This window comes from Podarcis tiliguerta, assembly GCF_965153285.1.
Source record: "Podarcis tiliguerta genome assembly, chromosome: 1".
NCBI classification, from domain to species: domain Eukaryota; kingdom Metazoa; phylum Chordata; class Lepidosauria; order Squamata; family Lacertidae; genus Podarcis; species Podarcis tiliguerta.
The window spans coordinates 74,801,656-74,824,187 of record NC_139534.1 but is presented as its reverse complement, the minus strand read 5'-3'; the positions used below and the strand labels follow the sequence as shown (position 1 = coordinate 74,824,187).

Here is a 22,532-nt window from a genome sequence, read left to right as displayed (position 1 = left end):
CAGACATACATGTTCTAGGTTCTTTAAGTCCTCAGTATCCATGTTTTCTAAACTTTCTACAATATTTATATTGTTTCTTTAAATTATTCCCAAGCAATTTTTTGGACTATGCCTTCAGTAAGTGATGCGCATAGAAAACACAATGGGTGTCTCTTTGCATTCCTCCTAGACACATCAAAGGAGTGGTGATACCATTATAGATCTGTTTGACATAACTTACAAGCAGATTTTTCAAAAGCAAAGAAAGAGAAGATGAACCGTTGATCACCATGGTGATATTTCCCAGAGCAGAGGTGACAAATGGGGAGCAATTTTTGAGCCTTCCTCCTGCTGCACCAACTGACATTCCCTTGTACCATCACCAGTAAGGTCTTAGGATATATATTTTTTGCAGCACTTTAAGTCTTCAGAGCAATTCTCATGCAACAGTATAGTAATTCAAGTAAATCTTACATATAGCCAGCCCAGGTTTACTTGTCTCTCAAAGTGGTTCATAGTAAGCAACATCTGTGCAACATATTTAGGATATGATGTCAATCAGCCCACAATCTCACATTCCCTAATATAATTAACTACCATGGAATGTATGTTTGATATAATTTATTGATAAAGGATTATTTTGAACCCACTGATCAGACTTCATCCAAAGAGCAAGATTCTACTGTAGACCTCAGCACAGGTGATGGCCCCAGGATGTCAACACAACTTGAGGGAAAACAGGAAGTCTTCCCCTATAAGACTCCCTGCCCAAGGAAGCTGAGAAGTATTAAGGGACTCAACCCTCTGCCAGCACTGCCACCCAGTCATCACCCCCAGGACCCTAGGAGCAGAGGTGACACCAGACCCACTGAAGCCCCAAACCAGTGACGCATCAATCCTATTTGGGAGAAGCAACCAACCACTGGTCTGGGGCATAGTCTGGATCAGGGCCTTGTTGAAATCTAGGAGGAGGTGGGAAAAGTAAGTCCACTATAAAAACCCTTCCATTGCTACCTGAGAGTGACTGGTGCAACAGCTCAGAGGGAACACTCCCCTGCCAAGCATTCTGGCCCTGGACAATTCGCTTACTTGTCCAGGACTCTTAAGAGACCCCCTCTTCTTGCTATCCAGATCCTAGTTTCCCCACCTGATTAATGCCTCCTGTCCAGTAGAATCATAGAATCATAGAGTTGGAAGAGACCACAAGGGCCATCGAGTCCAACCCGTACTATCCTATTGCTTGAATCCTCCTATATTATAGAGTGGAAATAGACACAGACCTGCAGGAAGTATTCATCTTTCATAACCATAAAGGCTGCCAATCCAGCATTGCATCTATGCACTGTGACATCCAGCCACAGGTATCATGCTGTGAGGTGGTCATAAGAGAACTGACATGCATGCTGTGACACACCCAAAAGGTGTTCACAGATCAATGACAATGACCATTGCCAATTAGTATGCCTTGAGATTCTAAGCTCTCAGGTACTTTCACTTTTCCAGTTTCAAGAGGAGGACAGTGCATTTTGTTCTGTTTTGATATTTGTTTTCTGCTTTTTCAACTTCAGATGTTTAGCTCAAAGTGGCTCTCAACAATCACAATAGCATTAAAAACAAACAAAATTGCAATCATTAGAATATCAAACACAATAGCATATAAATAAACCGAACAGCAACAAATTCTTCAAAACTATTAATACAATTCAATAAAGTCAATAAGGTTCTCCACCTCTATCTACTGCCCTGGAATCTCTTTTGATGGGAGGTGATGTTGGAAATATTTCAAACATATAAATCCAATTTATTGCCCATGAATCCTAACTATTCAGATTTAGCAATCTAAATGTAAAAGTTGCTCCCCCACATTTTCCTACACTCTGGTGCGAGTGGCATATAAACAAATGAAATTGTCAAACCATGTGTGGATCACGCAGCATGATAGCATGCACTGAAGAAAGAGTTCTGTTACTTAATAAGGGACAAATATTCATATTTATAATAAACAGCTAAATGTATGCACTGATGTTAGCATCTGCAGATGTCATGGCAATTATTTCTGTAATAGAACTATTAAGTTATGATGGGTACATCTAGCTGTGCTTTTAATGATCTCAGACAGGCATGGGTGCTACCAGCCGGTGCTTTATGCTCCAGTTTTCGACTGTGGGTTTTATGTGCATGGTTTTGGTTTTTTTTTGTTAAGTCAAGGAAGTGGATGTGCCAAAAGAGTATACAGAAGGTAGATTGCAAAACGAGACTTTGCTTTTCCCTAGGGCTTAAAAATCCATTTTCTTCCCCACCCCCTTGCTCTTTGTATTATTCAGGAGAGAAACGCATCTAGTCCTGAATTCTGGGCACTTAGCAGTTGGATTTATAGAAGGTGGAGGGAGTGACGGAGGTTGATGGGTTTACAGTGGTAAAATAACTGTGACTGTCACTGTTGTTAATTAGTAATAATGCTTAAGCTCAGTTGGGTAGTGGGATTGAAGAACAACTTTTTATTCTTCTTAGTTCCCTTCAATGTTTGTTTCTGACTTCACATGGGCTTCTCTCTGCTGTTGTGAGCTGTTGTCATTGCTGCCTTCTTGTCTCTTCCTGGCCTACAACTTAACCAGTAGTGCTGGTTGTGGCTCACCTAGGTCCTAAATCCAAGCATAAATCATGGAAAAGGGAGTAGAGGGATGGGGTTCAGGGACTCATGTTAGCATGGGCTTCTAGGTTCCATTATGTCCCCAATGACATCAGTGCCCAGACATTGGGATGGTCTCAATTATAAAATGACTGATATTGAAAATAAATTAGTTTCATGGAGGCCATTCCAAATTGAGCCACAATGTGAATATCTCAACTTTCATGGTATTAAGCTATCTGTTTTCTTTAAATCTCTATTCCTTGAGCTTCTCACCCCTACCTTCCCATTTTCCTTCTGACTTTAATAAAGATGGACAAATGTGCCTAAGTCAGTTTCCCCCACTATTTCATTTTTCTGGTCTTAACTTCAGTTCACCAAATTTCTGCATCAGTTCACTTTTGTTTTTGTTTTTTAAAGAAGACCTCACAAAAATTCATCCGAGTTTTACTGTGTGATTCCCCTTATACTATGCACATTTTCTTCCTGTGAAAGATCGCTTAACATTCATTTGTGCATATGCTTTCTCCTAATTTAATTACATTTTGCATGTTATTTCTACTATATAGAACATCTATATATTAATGTACACTCTCCCCCAATGTGTGGATTTTTGTAGGCATTTTGGGCTGAAGAACAGCACTGCAAAATTCATAGAAGTATGAATTTCAAAGGATGGCTGCATTGTGGTACATGCTTCATTTTGGAATAGGTTCATATTAGGTTCTTTCACTGCATCTTTCCTTCCTCTTTAGGAACTTCCTAGGACTTTGCGCTCTCTCTCCACACCCCCATTACTTTATTTACTTCAATTTTACCTGGGCATATCTGAAGGACAGATTTGACAGTCATTGCTGCTTCTTGGGAATCCTGGAAATAACAGTTCTGTGGAGCATGGAATGGAATGAAGGCTACATAAACTTTAAGAAGCTGCCTTACACCATCAGACTATTGGTCCAGCTACACAGTAGTTTCACAGTGGCTGGCAGTGGCTCTCCAGGGTTTCAGGCAGGCAACCCTCCCAGCCCTACCTGAAAATGATGGGGACTAAATCTTTTGCAGACAGCCATGTGCTCTACCACTGTTACTGATCCTGATGTCAAATAAATAAGCATAAAGGACAGCAATGTTCATGGCAATAGCTATTCTTGATTCAAGAGCAGGCACTCTCTGCTCTAATTATTTCTCAAATTTAGACTGATTTTGCATCAATACATTGAGGACAGATACTAGACAATTTTAAGTAACAAGCTACAAATTACTTCATTTCCTTGGCATATTGCCAGGTGCTATTTATCTGCTCTCCTTCGTTAATACAAATTCTACACACTGCCCAGACCATTGCAGAATGATATTTTACAAGTTCAAACATGCCCTATTAATTTTACCAGCTATATATTGAGACTTGGATTGGTGAGTGGAACTATAAAATGAAAGGAGGGAAATACCATGTGCAGGTTAAAAGATTAAGTTTAGAGCAGCTTGTAAGTACAAACTCCAGCTCTTAAAAACAACAGCAACCCTGTCTACTACAACGATAAGCACATACTGTACTATAGATCTTGATTTGTTGTACATAACACCACCAATAACTGGGGTGCAACCACAGAGAAAGCCCTGTTCTGATCTCCTGCACAGTGAACAACAAACTGGCTGGACCTCAAGTAGGCTCTTTGTTTATCTTAAAACTCAGGACAGTTGGTATAGGGAGTACCATACAGACAGACGGTGAAGATCCCACATGATGAGTATTTAATGGCACCACATCAAAGTGGTGGTTATGATTATTGGAAGCAGCATTGTGCACTAGCTGCAGTCTCCAGGCCAGGTTCATAGACCTTATTACTGTGCTCTGTATGGGAGGTTTGCTCATATATATGCCATGCACACAGATGGGTTTGTACTGGTTCAGTCTTTGTGGCTGATTGCATTCACATTACTGTTTCTGCATTCACTCCATACATGAATGTCACAAAGGAATGGGAGGATCTCAGCACATCAAAACTGAGCCTGTAATGAATTAAGTAAATATTTAATTACCATTCCCAAACAGTTGATGATTTCATACATTTTCTTCTCCCACATACACACTTACATGCCCCAGGGACTCATAAATGCTATAATAAACAGCATGTACACTAACCCAGAGATTTTAAACATAAATGCAACAGGAGATCAGAAAGTAAAACAGAAGAATAATCCACCCTAAGTAATACAATTTTCACTCAGATCTAGTAATTAAGTTCCCATGCTGTTCAGATGCATTGGTAACAAACATTGTTTCCATTTCTCATATGCAGTTCTTGCTACTTACAGTTTCAATCAGGGCAAGTGCTAAAATTCCCATAATTAAGCAATACACTGACATGGTATATTTTTAAAACAGGAGGGGAAGAGAACTAGGGTTCAGGTTCAAGCTTCTGGGCTGAGAATATGGATGGGGAGGAAATTTGGTTCAGTTTGCAGTTGAAAGCAAACCTACCTAGTTCACACTTCTTGAAATATTACACAATTGGAAAGAAAGTCATCCTTTATTATTGCATTTCTCTGAATTTTGCAATGCAGTTCTCCAGTCATGTAATGTGTACATATATGCACATAGGGTCAACTGTGCTTATAAATGCATGCATTACTTAAAATAGCATACAAAATGCAGTATATTAGGGAAAATTACTTCGCAAAAATGTGTACAGTGGGCAAAATTACATACAGAAATGTACATATTAGGAAAAAAACTGTACTAAGGTGCTGACAAAGTTTCATGAGGACTTCTAAAAGAGATTCACAAGCAAATCTGGAGAGCTGAATTTAAGACTGGGAAAATGAGAAACTGAAAGAAACCAAAATAAAGAGATTCTGCTATCCCCAGCTAGGAACACTGCCACCTACTGGCAGTCAATCCTGTTGCCCTAACACTGCTGCCACCATTGCTGCTGACCAACACTACAGAATCCACCTGTTGCCTCTAAACCAGGCATGGCCAAACTTGGCCCTCCAGATGTTTTGGAACTACAACTCCCATCATTCCTAGCTAACAGGACCAGTGTTCAGGGATGATGGAAATTGTAGTCCCAAAACATCTGGAGGGCCAAGTTTGGCCATGCCTGCTCTAAACCTTGGTTACTGCCCCCTGCAGTCCATTATAAGATTTATGGATTTTCCATACAGTTATAACTGTAAGTAGTGAGGGACACGGGTGACGCTGTGGGTAAAACCTCAGCGCCTAGGACTTGCCGATCGCATGGTCGGCGGTTCGAATCCCCGTCGCGGGGTGCGCTCCTGTCGTTCGGTCCCAGTGCCTGCCAACCTAGCAGTTCGAAAGCACCTCCGGGTGCAAGTAGATAAATAGGGACCGCTTACCAGCGGGAAGGTGAACAGCATTCCGTGTGCTGCACTGGCTCGCCAGATGCAGCTTGTCACGCTGGCCACATGACCCGGAAGTGTCTGCGGACAGCGCTGGCTCCCGGCCTATAGAGTGAGATGAGTGCACAACCCTAGAGTCTGGCAAGACTGGCCCGTAGGGGCAGGGGTACCTTTACCTTTACCTTTAGTGCCTGGCTAATCACTGATATGTCTCAGATCATTCTGCTATGCTCAGAACACAACAGCATGGAGGCCATAATTAAAAATGACTGGGTAGATTGACTGGCCAGGACTGAAAAAGGTCCAGCTCACATTGATTTGGATTAATGCGCCTCTTATCCAAAGATGTGCAAGTAGATGATAGTATTTGGCAGGAACATAGGAAGATACCTTCTATCAGGTCACACTAGCACAGTATAGGCTATTCTGATGGGCAGGGTCAAAGGCAGAGACACCTTTCCCGCAATGTGCATGGTCTCATGCTTCTAACTAGAGATGCCAGGGACTGAGGTTTGCATAGTATGTGCCCTACTGCTGAAATATAGTTTTTCCCAATGGTTTATCTCTGGTTTCAAAGCAATGAGCTGAATCTCAAATATGTAGAAACTCCCAGGCTAATAAATATTGGAATGCAGCTTGCCCTTGACTCACAAGGAAGGAGAGAGTTCTTTGGTTCATACTGTGTGACTCATGTCTGCAGCATTGGCAACATGAGGAATAATGTTACTAAGTACATAAATAAAGACAGTGTCACAGAGTTGTCTTGTCATCTCTTGTACAAAGGAAACAAAGAAAGATCAGACTAAATTATATTCAAGGATTGTTTTGGTTTAAACACAGATAACTTTGGAACACAAAAGAGTACTTAGAAACCTGCGCTGTTATGGATGCTAATAACCTTTTCATGCAGGCTTTCAATTGCACTCTGAGTTTAAGTTTGTTGCTTGGTTGTGGGGACTCAAGATAAGCCCCTACCTCAAGAGTAAGTTGTAGGGGAGGTTACATTTTGCTTGCTCTTGAAATGTAGTTATTTGGGGCTGGTTCTAAACTACATATGGGTCAATATCTGTACACAAGACTCTCCTACTGCTGGAAGAGGGGAGTCAAATCCAGCCAATTCTTCATAGAATCATAGAGTTGGAAGAGACCACAAGGGCCATCGAGTCCAACCCCCTGCCAAGCAGGAAACACCATCAGAGCACTCCTGACATATGGTTGTCAAGCCTCTGCTTAAAGACCTCCAAAGAAGGAGACTCCACCACACTCCTTGGCAGCAAATTCCACTGTCGAACAGCTCTTACTGTCAGGAAGTTCTTCCTAATGTTTAGGTGGAATCTTCTTTCTTGTAGTTTGGATCCATTGCTCTGTGTCCTCTTCTCTGGAGCAGCAGAAAACAACCTTTCTCCCTCCTCTATATGACATCCTATCATATCACCCCTTAACTTTCTCTTCTCCAGGCTTAACATGCCCGGCTCCCTTAGCCGTTCCTCATAAGGCATCGTTTCCAGGCCTTTGACCATTTTGGTTGCCCTCCTCTGGACACGTTCCAGTTTGTCAGTGTCCTTCTTGAACTGTGGTGCCCAGAACTGGACACAGTACTCCAGGTGAGGTCTGACCAGAGCAGAAACCCTAAGTGCCACACAAACACCCCCACCCCACCCCCACAGGTTGATCAGCCTAGTCAAGTGACATTCCAAAATTGAGTTTGGTGCTTGAGGCAGTAGTGAGGAAGAAGAAATGAGTTTAAATTGCCTCATCTAGCAGGAGCGACCAGTGCACCTCAGTCTCCTCCACAAGCTATAATCTAAGCATTTGCCTTGGGGAAAATTGTTTCTGGTTGCAGTAAGTGTTATGGGAAATAAGGTTGTATGTGTATAACAGACACCTATTGGACAGTTATTTAACATGACACCATTTGGATCACAAGACCGCAGCCACCCACTGACTCATCCCATTTTATGACCTTAACATTTAAAAGTTCAATCGTGGTGGTGATCGTCGTTATTCTATTCAAAGACTGCACTTTTACTTCATTGTAGTGCTTTTCCAACTTTCTGGCTTCTACATCGAGAGAAAACCCTGAGCATCTTTCTAGGGATTCCTTGCTACAGAATCCTTATGTAGGGCCCAATTCACCTCTTATGGCAGCTGAGCCCTTACTGAACTCAGCTGTATTTTGGGGAGCTCCAGACCCCCCTCACCATGGATCCTCTCACACAGCTAGTCTGACTCAGGAGCTGTGTAATGATGTACAGCTACTGCTAGACTTGGACAGGGTGCAGTGCTCATGTACACCAGCTCTAGAGGTTTTCCCCATGAATTTATATTCTCTAAAAGTGATATAGTAAATGGTTTTGGGATGTCAGGCAAAAGCTGATAATAAAAATTCATTGATTGGTCCAACTTGGATTCAGCTGAGTTGCATGGAGGACAGCGTAACCACATAACATTCAGTTGCCATTTATAGAATTCACAAAGGGTATATATTGTTCGAATGACTATTCTTTTAGTCAAGAGTTGTTTTAAATGACATCATTAGACAACATTCAGGTGAACAACAGGGTTACAGGAAGTAGCTATTGATCCTGCAGTACAAAGGCTATTCACTCACTTTTGGTTACTGGCTCCCTGCTGATCCATTCCCCCTTGCCCTGTGTTTTCTTTCATGGCTTCAAAATATAATTTGCTTTCTTTCTCGGCAATGCACATGGATATTGGTTTTCTCTGGCTCCAGACTCAGACAAGTATTGTGCTGTGGGTTTTCACTTTGGATTTACATTTCAAAAAAGGAAACTCAACTATTTGCTATTGATCTCCTTTGTGGAAATGAAGGATAGGTTTGCTGGTGCCATGTAGGTATTGTGGAGTGTAGGCTGGAGATTATTGTATAAAACATTAACTAGTTAAGTCAGCAGTAAGACAGTGATGATCAATACTAGGTGGCATACTATATTTTTGGTAGTGTTGTTAAACATCTTCATGGTACTTAAATTTTTTTTATGCATTTCTTTATTTTTATAAGCTTTATTTTCTATGTGAGAGCTCAATTCCACTCAGGGGAAGGGGGGGGGGGAATAGTTCATAAAGGGACCTGGAATTTCTTTAGAGCCAGTGTGGTGTAGTGGTTAAGAGTGGTAGTCTCCTAATCTGGGGAACCGGGTTCGCGTCTCCGCTCCACATGCAGCTGCTGGGTGACCTTGGGCTAGTCACACTTCTTTGAAGTCTCTCAGCCCCACTTACCTCACAGAGTGTTTGTTGTGGGGGAGGAAGGGAAAGGAGAATGTTAGCCACTTTGAGACTCCTGAAGGGGAGTGAAAGGCGGAATATCAAATCCAAACACTACTTCTTCTTCTTCTTCTTCTTCTTCTTCTTCTTCTTTATCCAGACACATGATGTTCAACTCTTGTCTTTTCATATTACATTGGGTAATATCTTATGTACATATCAACTCTCTCTGTGTTTTCCCTCATTAACAATGGAGGTGGGTGCATGCACCTTTCTCTCTAAATGACTGAGCAGAATACTGGCAGCACACTTTGCCTCCTGCTGGGCAAACCCCAGAAAACTGGGTTATAGGACAATCCTGCAGACCCAAATGAAGCAGCTCATTTTCTAGACCTGAATGACTTTGATATGCTTGACATGATGAGAGGCTATGAGAGGATGACAGAAATGGATCCTGCTTCTATCTGAATGCAAATGTAATAAACTGGATCTCTGATTTCAAGCTTTGTTTGTTTCAGTTGCTCTGAGAGAATCTCACTGATGTTCTTTCTGGGTTAGACAGGGCTACGAAGAACTGGAAAGACAACTTAAAGAAGTCTTTAAGGAAAGGAGCAACATTCTTCGCCAGCTGTCAAAGACATCCAGAGAACTTGAAGGAATTAAAGTAAACCTCCAGGTACAAATCATCCTCCCCAACTGCCCCGTGATATATAGTCATCATTCACTCCATTTCATCATGCAAGCATTTTGTGATTAATATACTAGGAAAATAGCCATGAAACAACCCAGCCAGGTTGTGGGGATTTGGATGAGAGAAATGGACTCTGACCCTTCTATTTTCTATTGCCCTTTTCTTCTTACTATACACGCTAGTCTGGCACCACCACTTCTTCACCACTCAAACATGGTGAATATTTTTCCAAATTTTCCTTACTCATTACCTAAACTCGTCTGCACTGTTACAGCTTCTACAACCTGGTGATATAGAGAAGAAGGCTGGTCCTTCCCTTCCTACATCCATGACAATGGCTTGAGTGATGGAAGATGGGGTATAGAGGTGGTGGACCTAGTTTTGACTAGAGAGAAAGGAGCAGTTCACATCTAACAGCAAATAAAGTAGTTCTTCTACACCCATGAATGTAGAATCTTCTTTGATTTTTCATGAATCAATAAAGAAATGGGATGGAGCAGACTTATGAATGAACGTAGGCAAAAATGGCATGGATAAGAAATATATCCACCCATCCCTCGTGGCATTATGTATTTTTATATGTGGATAGGATAAAAATGACCAGCTCCATGAAAGGAAGATTACATGTGAATCTGTAATTGACCTTCACATTAGTCAGTAGTTCCTCTCTGGCATAATTACAGAGGGACATATAGAGATGTTGGGCTAATGGTGGCTTTTTTTACGACAATTAAGATGTCAATCAAAAGACGTGTGGGAATGTTGCGAGGCCTTGCAGCAGACAAACAAAGCTGTTTCCATTTCTATTTGTTCTTGGCTTTAAAATATGGTATTCACAGAAAGCATTTTATCAAAAGGAGCACCATTAATAATTTTACTATGGAAGAAATGGTAAAGAGCTTCTTGATAAGAAATGGTAAAGAACTTATTGTTTCTTCCCTTTGTTCTCAGTCTTTGAAAAACGATGAGGCATCTGCTAAAACCGACGTACAGAAACTCTTGGAATTAGGCCAAAAACAAAGGTACATGTCAACATTTATCTGTCTTACTTTCCCAACATCAGGGTCTTTTCTTCTCATGAGGTGGCCAAAGTATTGGAGCCTCAGCTTCAGGATCTGTCCTTCCAGTGAGCACTCAGGGCTGATTTCCTTCAGAATGGATAGACTTGATTTTCTTGCAGCCCATGGGACTCTCAAGAGTCTCCTCCAGCACCATAATTCAAAAGCATCAATTCTTTGGCGATCAGCCTTCTTTATGGTCAAGCTCTCACCATAAAGAAGGCTGATTGCTGAAGAATTGATGCTTTTGAATTATGGTGCTGAATACTTTACTTATGGTAAAAGCATGCCTGGCCACACAGAAGCAAAACCAGGCCTCCAAGTGCTCCTGGGCTATGGATCTCCTGAATTTGTCCCTCTCCTATGTAGAAGCATTTATGTCTTCTGTCTTCATTTTACAAAGCACATCTAAAACCTATGACTGTTTGTATGCATATGAGAATTTCCAGGTGAATTTCTCTATCATGGTATGCTGAAAGCAGCTCTTCCCAGGGGGCATTCTAATTTTGTGTAATGATGTGACAGCATCAGTGCAGATACTCTGCTATAGTGAGCTGGAACCAAACTTTCAAAAAACAAATAATGTCTTTCCAGATGTTCATAATCTCCAAAATGAGTGCAATTTGACCTGAGGGCAGTTTTCCTATCACTACTATGAACAGACAGCATTTGTTTCGTTGGGGTTTTTTTTGTTTTTTTTCCAAAGCAAAGTTTCATTTCAAACTTGTCATAATCCATCTGAAATGCATGAAGATTGTTTCCATGGGAAACCAATACAGAGCTTGACTTCATTGTGCTGATTCTCTGAGACAGACAGCATGATACGTGCAGCGTAGCATTTTCGGTGAAGCAGCGCATTTTCTTTTGTTTCTAGAATTTTCTCCTGACACTCTAAGAACACACTGTGGAAACCACTTCTGTGGATAATATAACAATTAATGATTCCACACTCCCTGTTTATGGAAGCAAACATTTTTAAGACGCTCACAATGATAAAATGCCAAGGCATAAAAACTGGCTTGTTATTAATGTGAGGGATGTGCCACATTTGTTGTATGTTTGGCTCCCATGAAACATAGATAAATGACAAATCAAAGACTTCCTGCCATATACACAACATCTCAGCCCTGAAACATTGTCTTGTGCACCCTGTGATAAATCTTCTAAAACACAGGATAAGAAGGGCTCGCCAATTTACCTATTGAGCTGTCAGGAATCACTGTGCTGACCCTAATTGGCTGTATACACAGTTTCTCCTAGTTTTAATACATGACTTGTCCAATCAAAATGTTGTGTCCCAGACTGGGACCTGTCATTCTTTAGCTGCATGTCTGTATTAAAGTTATGAGCCGCTGCTTGAGTGGAAACCAACATGCCTTAATCTCTAGTTTATATTCTTGCTCTTTCTATGATCTGGATTGCAAGTTCAGTCCTGCTTCTAGCTGCTGTAAAACAGCCTAAATCACTGAAGATAAGCTGAAACTAAGGATCAGCTCACAGCTCAATTCATATTTATTGGATCTGTGTCCAACCCATATTCACCATTCATGGTAAATCAGATTGGGCAAACTCACCACTCACTTCAGCACTCAATAAATTTATTTATTACTAATACTTTGTAGTGTTGATATTATTATTTATTGTGTTTATTCACTTCTTGCTACAAAAATTTCTCAAAGTGACATGCAGTTATAAAAGTATACATGATGCAAATTTTTAAATGCAACAATAATATTGGCTAAAACCCTTCATCTGCAATAACATAAACAGGACAAATCCTACCCCAAGGTAATGAAAGATGGACTCTTGTGCAGGTTAGGGCACAACTAGGGTGAACAGAAAAACCTTTGCCGGGTGCCTAAAAGTTGATAGTGATGGAGCCAGGTGAATATTTTGGAGGATAGTATTCCAGAATTGGGGAGCCACCACTAAATTAAAATAAAAGTTCTTGTGTTGCATCCTCTGCACCTCCCTGCAATGTACATATGAATAAGGGCCTCAGATTATGAACCCAGGGCCCATGGGAAAGGTGGTCCCTAAACTATTTGAGTCCTGAACCTTATATGGCTTTATAGTTCAACTCCTAATCAACCATCTAGCCAATGAATTCTGTGCCGGCTAAGGTTTCTGAACTGCCTTTAAAGGCAGCCCCATATACTGCATAGCACATTGCAGCAATCTAATTTGAAGGTTACCAGTGCATAGATAATAGAAACTACACTATTCCTGTCCAGATAGGGCCACAGCTTGTGCCTCCAGTGACAGTATTAGATTCAGAAGTACTCCCAAACTACTGCTCATTTAGGAGAGTGCAGCTGTCTACCTATCTCAGGGGTCAGCAAACTTTTTCAGCAAGGGGCCGGTCCACTGTCCCTCAGACCTTGTACTATGTTTTTTTGGAAAATAATGAATAAATTCCTGTACCCCACAAATAACCCGGAGATGCATTTTAAATAAAAGGACACATTCTACTCATGTAAAAACATGCTGATTCCCAGACCATCCGCGTGCCGGATTTTGAAGGCGATTGGACCAGATCTGGCCACCAGGCCTACGCATGCCCTATCTCACCTAAACTACAATCAGTGCACTTCTGTGCATGTTTAATCAGAAATAAGTCCCACTGAGTTCAATGAAGCTTATTCCCAAGTTGGGATGAGCGACACATTCAATTCAGTTCACATTCCAAGATCAACCTACCTAATTAATGCTTTCTAAAAACCAAAGTAAAATACACAAATGGAAACACAGCGATTTGCAGAGCTCTGAAGTTTCCAATGCAGTTCTCCAATTAAGTAATATGTACAAAAAGCATGTAGGAGGATGAAGTGTGCATTAAAATGCATATATTGTATTGATGAAAATAACATACAGAAATGCATTATACTAGGGAAAATTGCTTACAAAAACATGTATATCAGGAGAAATTTCACACAAAAGATGATGAATTTTCATGAGGACGTTTTTAAAAACAACTGAGGTAGAGAAATGAAGATAGGAAAAATGAGGAACTAAAATTATCAGATATGCTCTTCCCTATTCCCAAGTAAGCATAGAACTAGTCTGGGGTGTTTCTTAAAATCTGTCAGTTCACTTGATCTCAAATACTGCTGGTGTCTACATGAAAAAAGACCTACGCGTAGCAGCAACTGTATTCTGTGTAATTAATCAGGACAAAACAGAGGCAGATAAACGGGCCAGATTCACCCCGCCCGTCATCAGCGTGGTTTTATATCTCAAATAACATGTTCATTCTCCCTGTCCTGAAGATTTATCTCTTTGGATCTTGCTATGTCTGATCCTCAGAACAGCTGTCAGAAAGTGCCACTACGAAGGTGTCGTTCACTTTGAGGAACCTTATCTGTCTGGGAACTGGATCTGGACCAACGAGGCCAAAATTAGGTCATCTGTTTAAGATGCCTATGTTCAGCTGAAGTTCAGTTGCTACCTGAAAATAATGGGGAAAGATGAGTCTCCCTAAGAGTTTGCAACTGCATCTTTTCCTACTTATCCCTTGTAAACAATTGCTGAGGGGGAGGTGATGGAGATCTAAGTATAAACAATTTGCTTTGAAAATGAGAGTTAGTGAATTAGAATATGAAAAATGCTTAAATAATATTTTGCACAGTATTCTATACAGTAGACACAAAAGAATTTTCATTTTGGAACCTCACTGGAGTGCACTGGGCATCTGTGGCTTTATTAATAAGCCACCCCAACAAAGCACAACCAGTGGTTATTCAGTGTAATTAAAAGTGCCTTGTCATGAAAAGAGAGTAAACAAAAGCATTCTTTCCTCGTGTACAATAGAGATGAAGTTTGTGTTTTGTCTCTTCGATAAACTAGGGAAGAAATGAAATCGCTCCAGGAGGCCTTTCAAAAACAGCTTAATGAGGCGGCGGAGAAGGCAGAAAAGCAGCAGGCTACAGTGAGTAACTTCTCTTCTTTCTTTGTTATTATTTTCTCCAACCTTTCCATGCCCCTCTCTTCTGTAAATGCTTCAATAGCTCAAATATGTCTGCATGAACAAGGCTGTTGGTATATACTGAGTATACTATAGAAGGCTCTTTGTGGAAGCAAAGAATCTCATAGAATTCACTGCTGATAAATATATGAAGGGTATCTTGCTATCACTGTACTAACTATTGTTTCATGGTGGTTTAAGAAGGGACTTTCCAACCTGTTGTTCCTAACCTATCAGGGACTAACACAAATAAAGATGGAGAAGAGTTACAATCTTGAACGACATAGGTATGATCCAATTCAATTTTCAATGGAAGGGACACAATGAATCTATTTTGGGTATACCCCATATCTGAAGTTTGAAAGAATTGTGACCGTCTCCCAAACTTGAGTAACTGGTGTGTTGCTAAGCTCACTTCTGTCCTTTGGTTCTTAAGGTGTGCACCTGTAACCTGAGGTTCTGTTCACACAGGCTGTCTGGTTAAATGTGCAGTGAATAACTGGTTCTGCTTTGCTTCAGTGGGTTGGACTAGGTGGGCATTTTGATACTTTCAAATATATTATGTGCTCTGTGAAGTTTGGTTCTTGACATCATCCCACTCTCCTGCTTCAACCTCTGCTTCTTATTCTGGACTTCTCTCTGCCATAGACTCTTCCAGCTCACTAAGCCCTGTTTCCACTTCAGCTTTGGACACTTCCTCCTCCTAGTCTTCTCCCTCTGATGACTAATCATTGTCCCACCACCAATCCCTGGGCTTTGAGTCTTCTTCCCTTGGGGGTTCCCCAGTTGGTTTCTCCCACCATTCTTCTGATTCCAAGCTAGTCCCTGATAGTTCCATGTACATGTACAAAATCCATGTACAAGTAATGTGTCTACAGAAGGCCTCTTAAATCAAAACAGTGCAACTTTGATTAACTTCATTGGTACCATTCCTGATCGTAGGCCTGGCCTATTGATGAAGCAGGGTGAGACACTCACCTTGAGTGGTGGAAGCCCAAGAGGTGATACCCACCTCACTGTCATGGGTGCTCCCCAGCCAAAGGAATGCATTTGGCATATAGCTAACTCTTTATTGTCAAAAGTGGACACTTACCATTTTTTCTACAGCTTTGAATGCCCATGTACACCAGTCTAGCATCCAGGCAGCTATTTCCAGGTCTGTGCTCTATGAAGAAGTTGCTGCAGTAGGTGGCCATTCCTCCTCCACCAGTTTATGTACCTCCCCCTGACAGGCTGTGTGCACACATCCATAAACTATGCCCACGTGGAAGCTGCCTCTGCTCTTCCCTCTTTAATCCCTTCCTGGTTCTGGGAGACAGTGGTGCAGGAAAGGTGTGGAAGCACCCGGCCCTTCACTTGTCTGATCTGCCTCTTCCTCCTCTTCTTCCAACTGCATCTCTGAAGCTTCCCCTGCATCTGGCTCTTACCTCTTGGTTGGTGCAGGTCCCCACAATTCATGGGACCCCTCTTTTGAGTCAGACTCCAGTCCCCCTTCCCCTGTGCACACTTGTCAGCGTCCTGCTAGTCCCTGACACTTGCCTCCACCGGCTGCCTCGCTGCCTCTGCTGCCTGCAGGCAAGTGGTGCTGGCAGCGGTGCTGGTTTTCAGTGAGATTTTGCAAAGCATTGCCAAAATCTCGTGAGACCTCACAGAACACACAAGATTTCATGAGATTTTGGCTAGATCTTGCAAGACCTCACCAGAAGTCAGGGCCACTGCTGGCGCTTCACAACACAGGTAAGGGAGGAGGTAGTAGTGGGTGAAGAATGACAAGGGAGTGGAATGTTCCTTTTTTGCCTCAAGCATCATAAAATGGCATGCCTGATGGTAATACAAATAAAAATAACTAACCAACCATATACCTAATTTTGATTCTGTTAAGATCTGACAAATATGGGTCCCTAAAACTGTGGTCCATAAAGTCTTGCAAAACTTTGCCAGGTAGCAAAATTCAGAAAAGCACTCTATTTCATGGATCATTCAAGGTGCACATAGTCACACTTTCTTTCCTACTCTGTGTACTTCTTTATAATTATTTCTGTAATCCTTAGAGCAACCCTACAAGATAAACCACTATGATCATCACAACTGTATATAGGTGAAAAGTGGCAGTGAGAAATTGTGTCTTGACTATACCGTACAGGCAAGCCATAGTTAACCTGAAATATGAACTAGGCACTTTCAAACTTATTGCTTACACTCTTAACAACAATATTTTACCAGTTGTGTACCTGCCTGAATACATTGGATGTATTCATCACACACACACACACAGTCATACTTTGGATCCTGAATGCCTTGTGAGTCGAACATTTTGGCTCCCAAACGCCGCAAACTCGCAAGTGAGTGTTCTGGTTTGAGAACATTCTCTGGAAGCCGAACGTCTGACGCAACTTCCGCTTGCATGCAGGTTGTCAAACGTTTTTGGAAGTCAAACAGACTTCTGGAATGGATTCCATTCGACAACCAAGGTATGACTGGGGGGAGGGATGCTCAGTATATTTCTAATAATTCTAAGTTTTTTAATTCACTTTGTGAGGTTTCTCCCACTATTTAAAAACTCCTTTCTCTCTTTTTTTTTTAATGTATTGACAGAATGAAAGATCTAGCAATGGGATCAGAACATTTAAGGAATGTTACATACATAGGCACACCCACACATCATATTTCTGCTTTCACTTTTAAATACACACAAGCAATTTTAAACTCAATTAAGCAAATTTTCTCTCTTGGAAGTCTAAGAAAGTTTAGACTGAAGAAACAAAAACAAACAGTGGTGGTTCTATATGCTACTTCCTTAAAAAGCAATTGGAAATCAGAGACTTTAGCTTTTTTCTTGCAGTAAATCATAAGCAGTCCATTTCTGCAATGATTTACACTCAAGAAACCTTGAAATAAATTATATGTTTCTTACTTCTTCATTCTATTTCTTCGTACTGCATTAAAGGGGCTGAGACCAACATAGCTAAGACCCTCCCTTGTACCTTACTATATGGGCTGATGGGTGCCTTTTTAACAATATTATCCACACACTACCTTTAACCACAGATGTCAAAGGCAGATAAAAAGCACAAATTGCTGTTTCGCAGCTATGCAACTCTAGGGGGGAAATGAACCATTGAAATCACTTTAACATACTCCATAGTCTGCTTCTTTGCTTTAAAGAGGGAGTGTGTTTTGCACAGAAGAAGGAATGGGTGAAAGGAGACATGCTTAATCCTTCCATCTCCCAGTTGTCCCCCTGTAACCTCCCCTTGCTTTTCTCTCCATCAGGTCTTAAGTTCTATGTTTGTGATGGAATTAAGTAGAATTATTTTATCTACATGTATCTAATGTGCAGCAAATTCTGTGGCTAAGACAGAATTTAGCTTGCTGAAATGTTGATAAATGCAGAGTCCATTGACACAATTCTTCTTAATGGATTCATCTCAAAAGTCTGTACTAGTTAAGGGAAAATTTGGATTGTTTATCCCCATGTTTTTTACCATCTTTGGCTCAGAACTTTTAAAACGTGGTTCTTTGTATTCTTGGTTTTATAGTTTCTAGTATAAACATGAATTTAGGAAATTTGTTGTCTTTTTTTTTTGGAAACATCCAGCTTTTGTAATTTTACTTCATTTACTGGTCTATGCTAATTAATTGTGCTTGTTTGCTGTCCAACCTGTGGTAGATGCTAAGCAAGAAACCATTTTGGAGTCATAACTATTTAGACCAGAAAACAACTACTGAGTTGGAACTTTCAGCCCATAGTCAAATGAGAGAGAAACCAGAGTCAGAGAGACATACCACAGATTCCCATAGGATAATTTTACAGGCATAAGGGCAATGAGGGGAGGGATGGAAATCTCCGTGTTGAGATCTAGCAACTTGATGTTTCAACCTGTCTAGACATCGTGCAGGTCTATGCACCTTCAATTGTTTCTGAAGGCTCTTTTCTCACATAGGTTTGTGTGAGGCTTGCTGAAAGCTACACCATTTCCTGCTCCTTGGTTTTGCATTTTCATCACTGATACTTGATTCACAAGTCAGGGCCCTGCCCGAGATGAGAATTTTATCCATTATCAATAAGGCATTATTGCTGTTAGTAATTTTTGGTGCAACATAAATCTCATCCCGAATGCTGGATATGAAACTCTTTGTGTTGTTTACATTAATAATTAGCTTGAAATGTGTACGTGCTGCTGAAAAGGAATCAATAATTACTTGTCTGTCCTCTGAAGCATTAGGTACTAGGGCACAATCATCCACTAATGATAGCACCTGAACCGTTTCTTCAAATACCTTACTTTTTGCTAGGAGCTTTTCAAGGTTAAATAGATTACCATCTGCTCTAAATCAGATCTTTATTCTCACATTAACATCATGGAAGGCCTTCAGAAGCATAGTAGCAAAACTGTGCAGTAAAAAGAGTTAGTCCATGATCACATCCCTAGTTGTAGTTTCAGAAGACAGTGAGAAAACACCATCTTTCTCCATCAGTCTATCGTTCCATTGCAAGATTGCCTCACCTCTGTGTTAAATCCCTCTGGGCAGCTGAATATAGCAAGTCAATTTAAGATGGAGTCTCTGTAGAAAGTATCAAAGGCCTTTGTAAAAGTCACGCCACACTAAATGTAGCACACATTTCCTAGATGTCCCAAATTATCCACTGGACAAGTAATGGGAGGAGCCTGTCCACCACATGCCTCTATGAGTTTACAGAAACACACTTCTCTTTTAAACACTATGGTGGCACTGATCGCTAAGAGATCCGAGGAGAAAACATGGAAAACATGCCACGTGACGTGGTCCTCAGTATAACAGGCAACTAGTTTAGATTAGTGCTTTCTGTAGATATGGGTTAAATATCCGCCCAATTTTGCATTCTGGGCAGGACCTCAAATTGTGTCGGGAGTTTTTCTAGCATTTCAGTGGCTTCATTCTGAAAACAGTATGTGAAGCCTGATGTAGCTCAGAGATAGTCCTGAAATGATCAGCTCCCACATGCCAAAGACGTTGGTCCAATGAGACTGTGATGCAGTGTTGTGATCCAGAAGAGGGAAGAGCTTATCTTGAAAGAAGAGCATTATAACAAATTGCAGAATAATTTAAAGGTTCTCATGTTGAAAGACGTGAATGGGACATTTTATATTTTGTACCATGGGCAAGGTAAAAATCATGTTTTGAACAACATTTTAACCAAAGCCATTTCCCGTCCCTGGGGAGATGACGTTGCGAACTGGGAGCAAGCCCTCCCCAAACACATGGAGTAGGATAGCCCCTGCGCCATTGGTTGGTCCTCGGCCATGTCATCCCAAGGCTGTCCAATCCGGACAGTCCAGGGGCATGGCACGGGCTATTTAAACTGCCCACGGCTGAGGACATGTTCCCTTACTCCCTGGTATTCCATTAAAGGAATCTGAGGGGTGTGCTCTCTGTCCAAAGCCCCAGAAAGGCAATGGCACAACCCCTAGCGGTGACCCTGGGGGAGTTCCTAGTTGATGTGCATCAGCAGAGCTCCCCCTTCTGGTGCCCTGCAGACAGGCAGGAGTCAGATATAGTTGTGTGGTTTCCAATGCCTAAGCCAATACCACTCACATTCCGTAACCAATAAAGTTGTGGCATTTTCCACCCATTAACCTAAAATACTGTTTCATGTGTCTTTATTCCACTTCCAGGGAGGGTTTGGGACCTTGCCACACAATGGAATGGGTTGAGTCAGGAATCTGCAGCCAAAGGAAAACCAAAAGACAAATTACTACACCTATGCAAAGGTTATTTGTAAGGACAAAAAAGCTGCAATGATTACCAAAGAGCAAACATAGTCATTTTAATTCCTTTTTTGGGGGGTGCACCTGATGGTATAGTTTCACCCTATATGGCAAACAAGACCAAAGGCAAGGAAGTGAAACAACAGTAATGATAATATGCAGTAATAATATCAGGCAAAATCTAGATTTATGCCAATGTATGCAATGGGGATCCCCTTCCTACCCCTTTTAAGAGGGTCTACAGCCCTCCAAAACAAATTGGAAGGCTGTGGTGGACTGGATACAGGACAGGAGAAAGGGTAAGTCCAATTTTGCTCAAGCAGAAATCTGTTGTGCAAGTGGGGCACCACAATTGGATATCACCCGATACATGGGTATCTTACTAGCCATCTTATGTGTTAAGTAAATGCCTTCTAGAATCACATCATCACCATTTACACACAGTCTATTTTTCAGGGGGTGAGAATGGTTTAATTTGAATTTTTCAAGGTCGAAAGCCTGTTATAATAAAGGTCAGGAAATGAAAAATAACCTTCATTTCCTATAATAAGTATAATAAGGTTGGAAACACAAACACACAGTTTTGTGTAGCATTGAGTGCTTGTCTCCTAGAAACATAATGTCATTGTCCTTTGATAAAACTGAAAAAAATCCAGAATCCAGATAATGTGCTATATTCCCAGATTTTTAAATGGCAGCCTTAATTTATAGAGATGCATGAAATCCTCCTGAGATGTGCTGCTAATCTTATTTAAGTGCTTTTTAAGTACTCTTGAACTGCCTACCAATGTTTTGCCTTAGAAAGAACAGACAAATCCTTTAGATTTGGTCCTTTTTCCTGTGTTGGTGCAACAAAATTCACTAATGAGAGCATATTGTTAAATAATAAGCTGTCAACATACAAGTGAGTCAGCAGTGCAACACAGTGACTAATAAGGCTACTGCAATTACATGTTGCATCAATAGAAGCATGGGGTTCAGATCACAAGAAGTATTGGTGCTACTCTATTATGTCTTAGGCGGACCTCAACTGGAACACTGTGTCCAGTTCTGGGTACCACAGTTGAAAGGAGATGTTGACAAACTAGAACATGTCCAGAGAAGGAAGTAAGAGATACGGAGGGGCTGGAGACCAAATGCTAAGAAGAAAGGTTGGACAAGCGATAAATAAAAGAGGTTGCATCTAGCATAGCACTGTGTGAATGTTCCATCAGTACAATGATTTCTGCTTGTGCAACTTAATGTTCTACCCCATTCCTCCCCACCCCATTTTTTTTTTTTTTTTTTTGTAGGGGTTCGTCCAACTCAGATTCGTGAAGAATGTGCAGTGCTCATGGGGGAGGGGTAACTCTCATTGTATAAGTGGAAATTGTTGCACTTACAAGATACAGTAGTTGAATACTTCCCCCTGTATCATTCCTAGACAGTCACCACCAGTCCAGTGCCAATACAGTGGTACCTCTGGTTAAGAACTTAATTCGTTCTGGAGGTCCGTTCTTAACCTGAAACTGTTCTTAACCTGAGGTACCACTTTAGCTAATGGGGCCTCCTGCTGCCGCCGCACGATTTCTGTTCTCATCCTGAAGTAAAGTTCTTAACCTGAGGTACTACTTCCGGGTTAGCGGAGTCTGTAACCTGAAGTGTTTGTAACCCAACGCATTTGTAACCCAAGGTACCACTGTAGGCATATATGTATTTGAAATTTAGAAAAACAAACAAACCCTTGACTCAGTTTGCAGGGGTCCTCTTGGAACTCTTCACAAAATATTTTTTTGTTTACAAACTCTGAACAATTTGGTATCAGCTAACTTGGCTACCTCACCACTCCAGAAGCTGACCTCTCCACTTATTTCTTGACTACTATAGGTTGAGT

The 22,532-nt window shown here is 41.1% G+C and overlaps 1 protein-coding gene across 3 annotated transcripts in view; it reads left to right on the top strand.

The window, feature by feature from the left end:
- LUZP2 (leucine zipper protein 2) overlaps nt 1–22,532 on the top strand; it is a 320,397-nt gene that overhangs the window by 163,350 nt on the left and 134,515 nt on the right. For all 3 annotated transcript variants that reach the window (XM_083436054.1, XM_083436053.1, XM_083436052.1), the window contains exons 3-5: nt 9,755–9,872; nt 10,839–10,909; nt 14,792–14,873. In XM_083436054.1, coding sequence (XP_083292180.1) covers nt 9,755–9,872; nt 10,839–10,909; nt 14,792–14,873 — 271 coding nt within the window. The remainder of the gene's footprint in view (nt 1–9,754; nt 9,873–10,838; nt 10,910–14,791; nt 14,874–22,532) is intronic.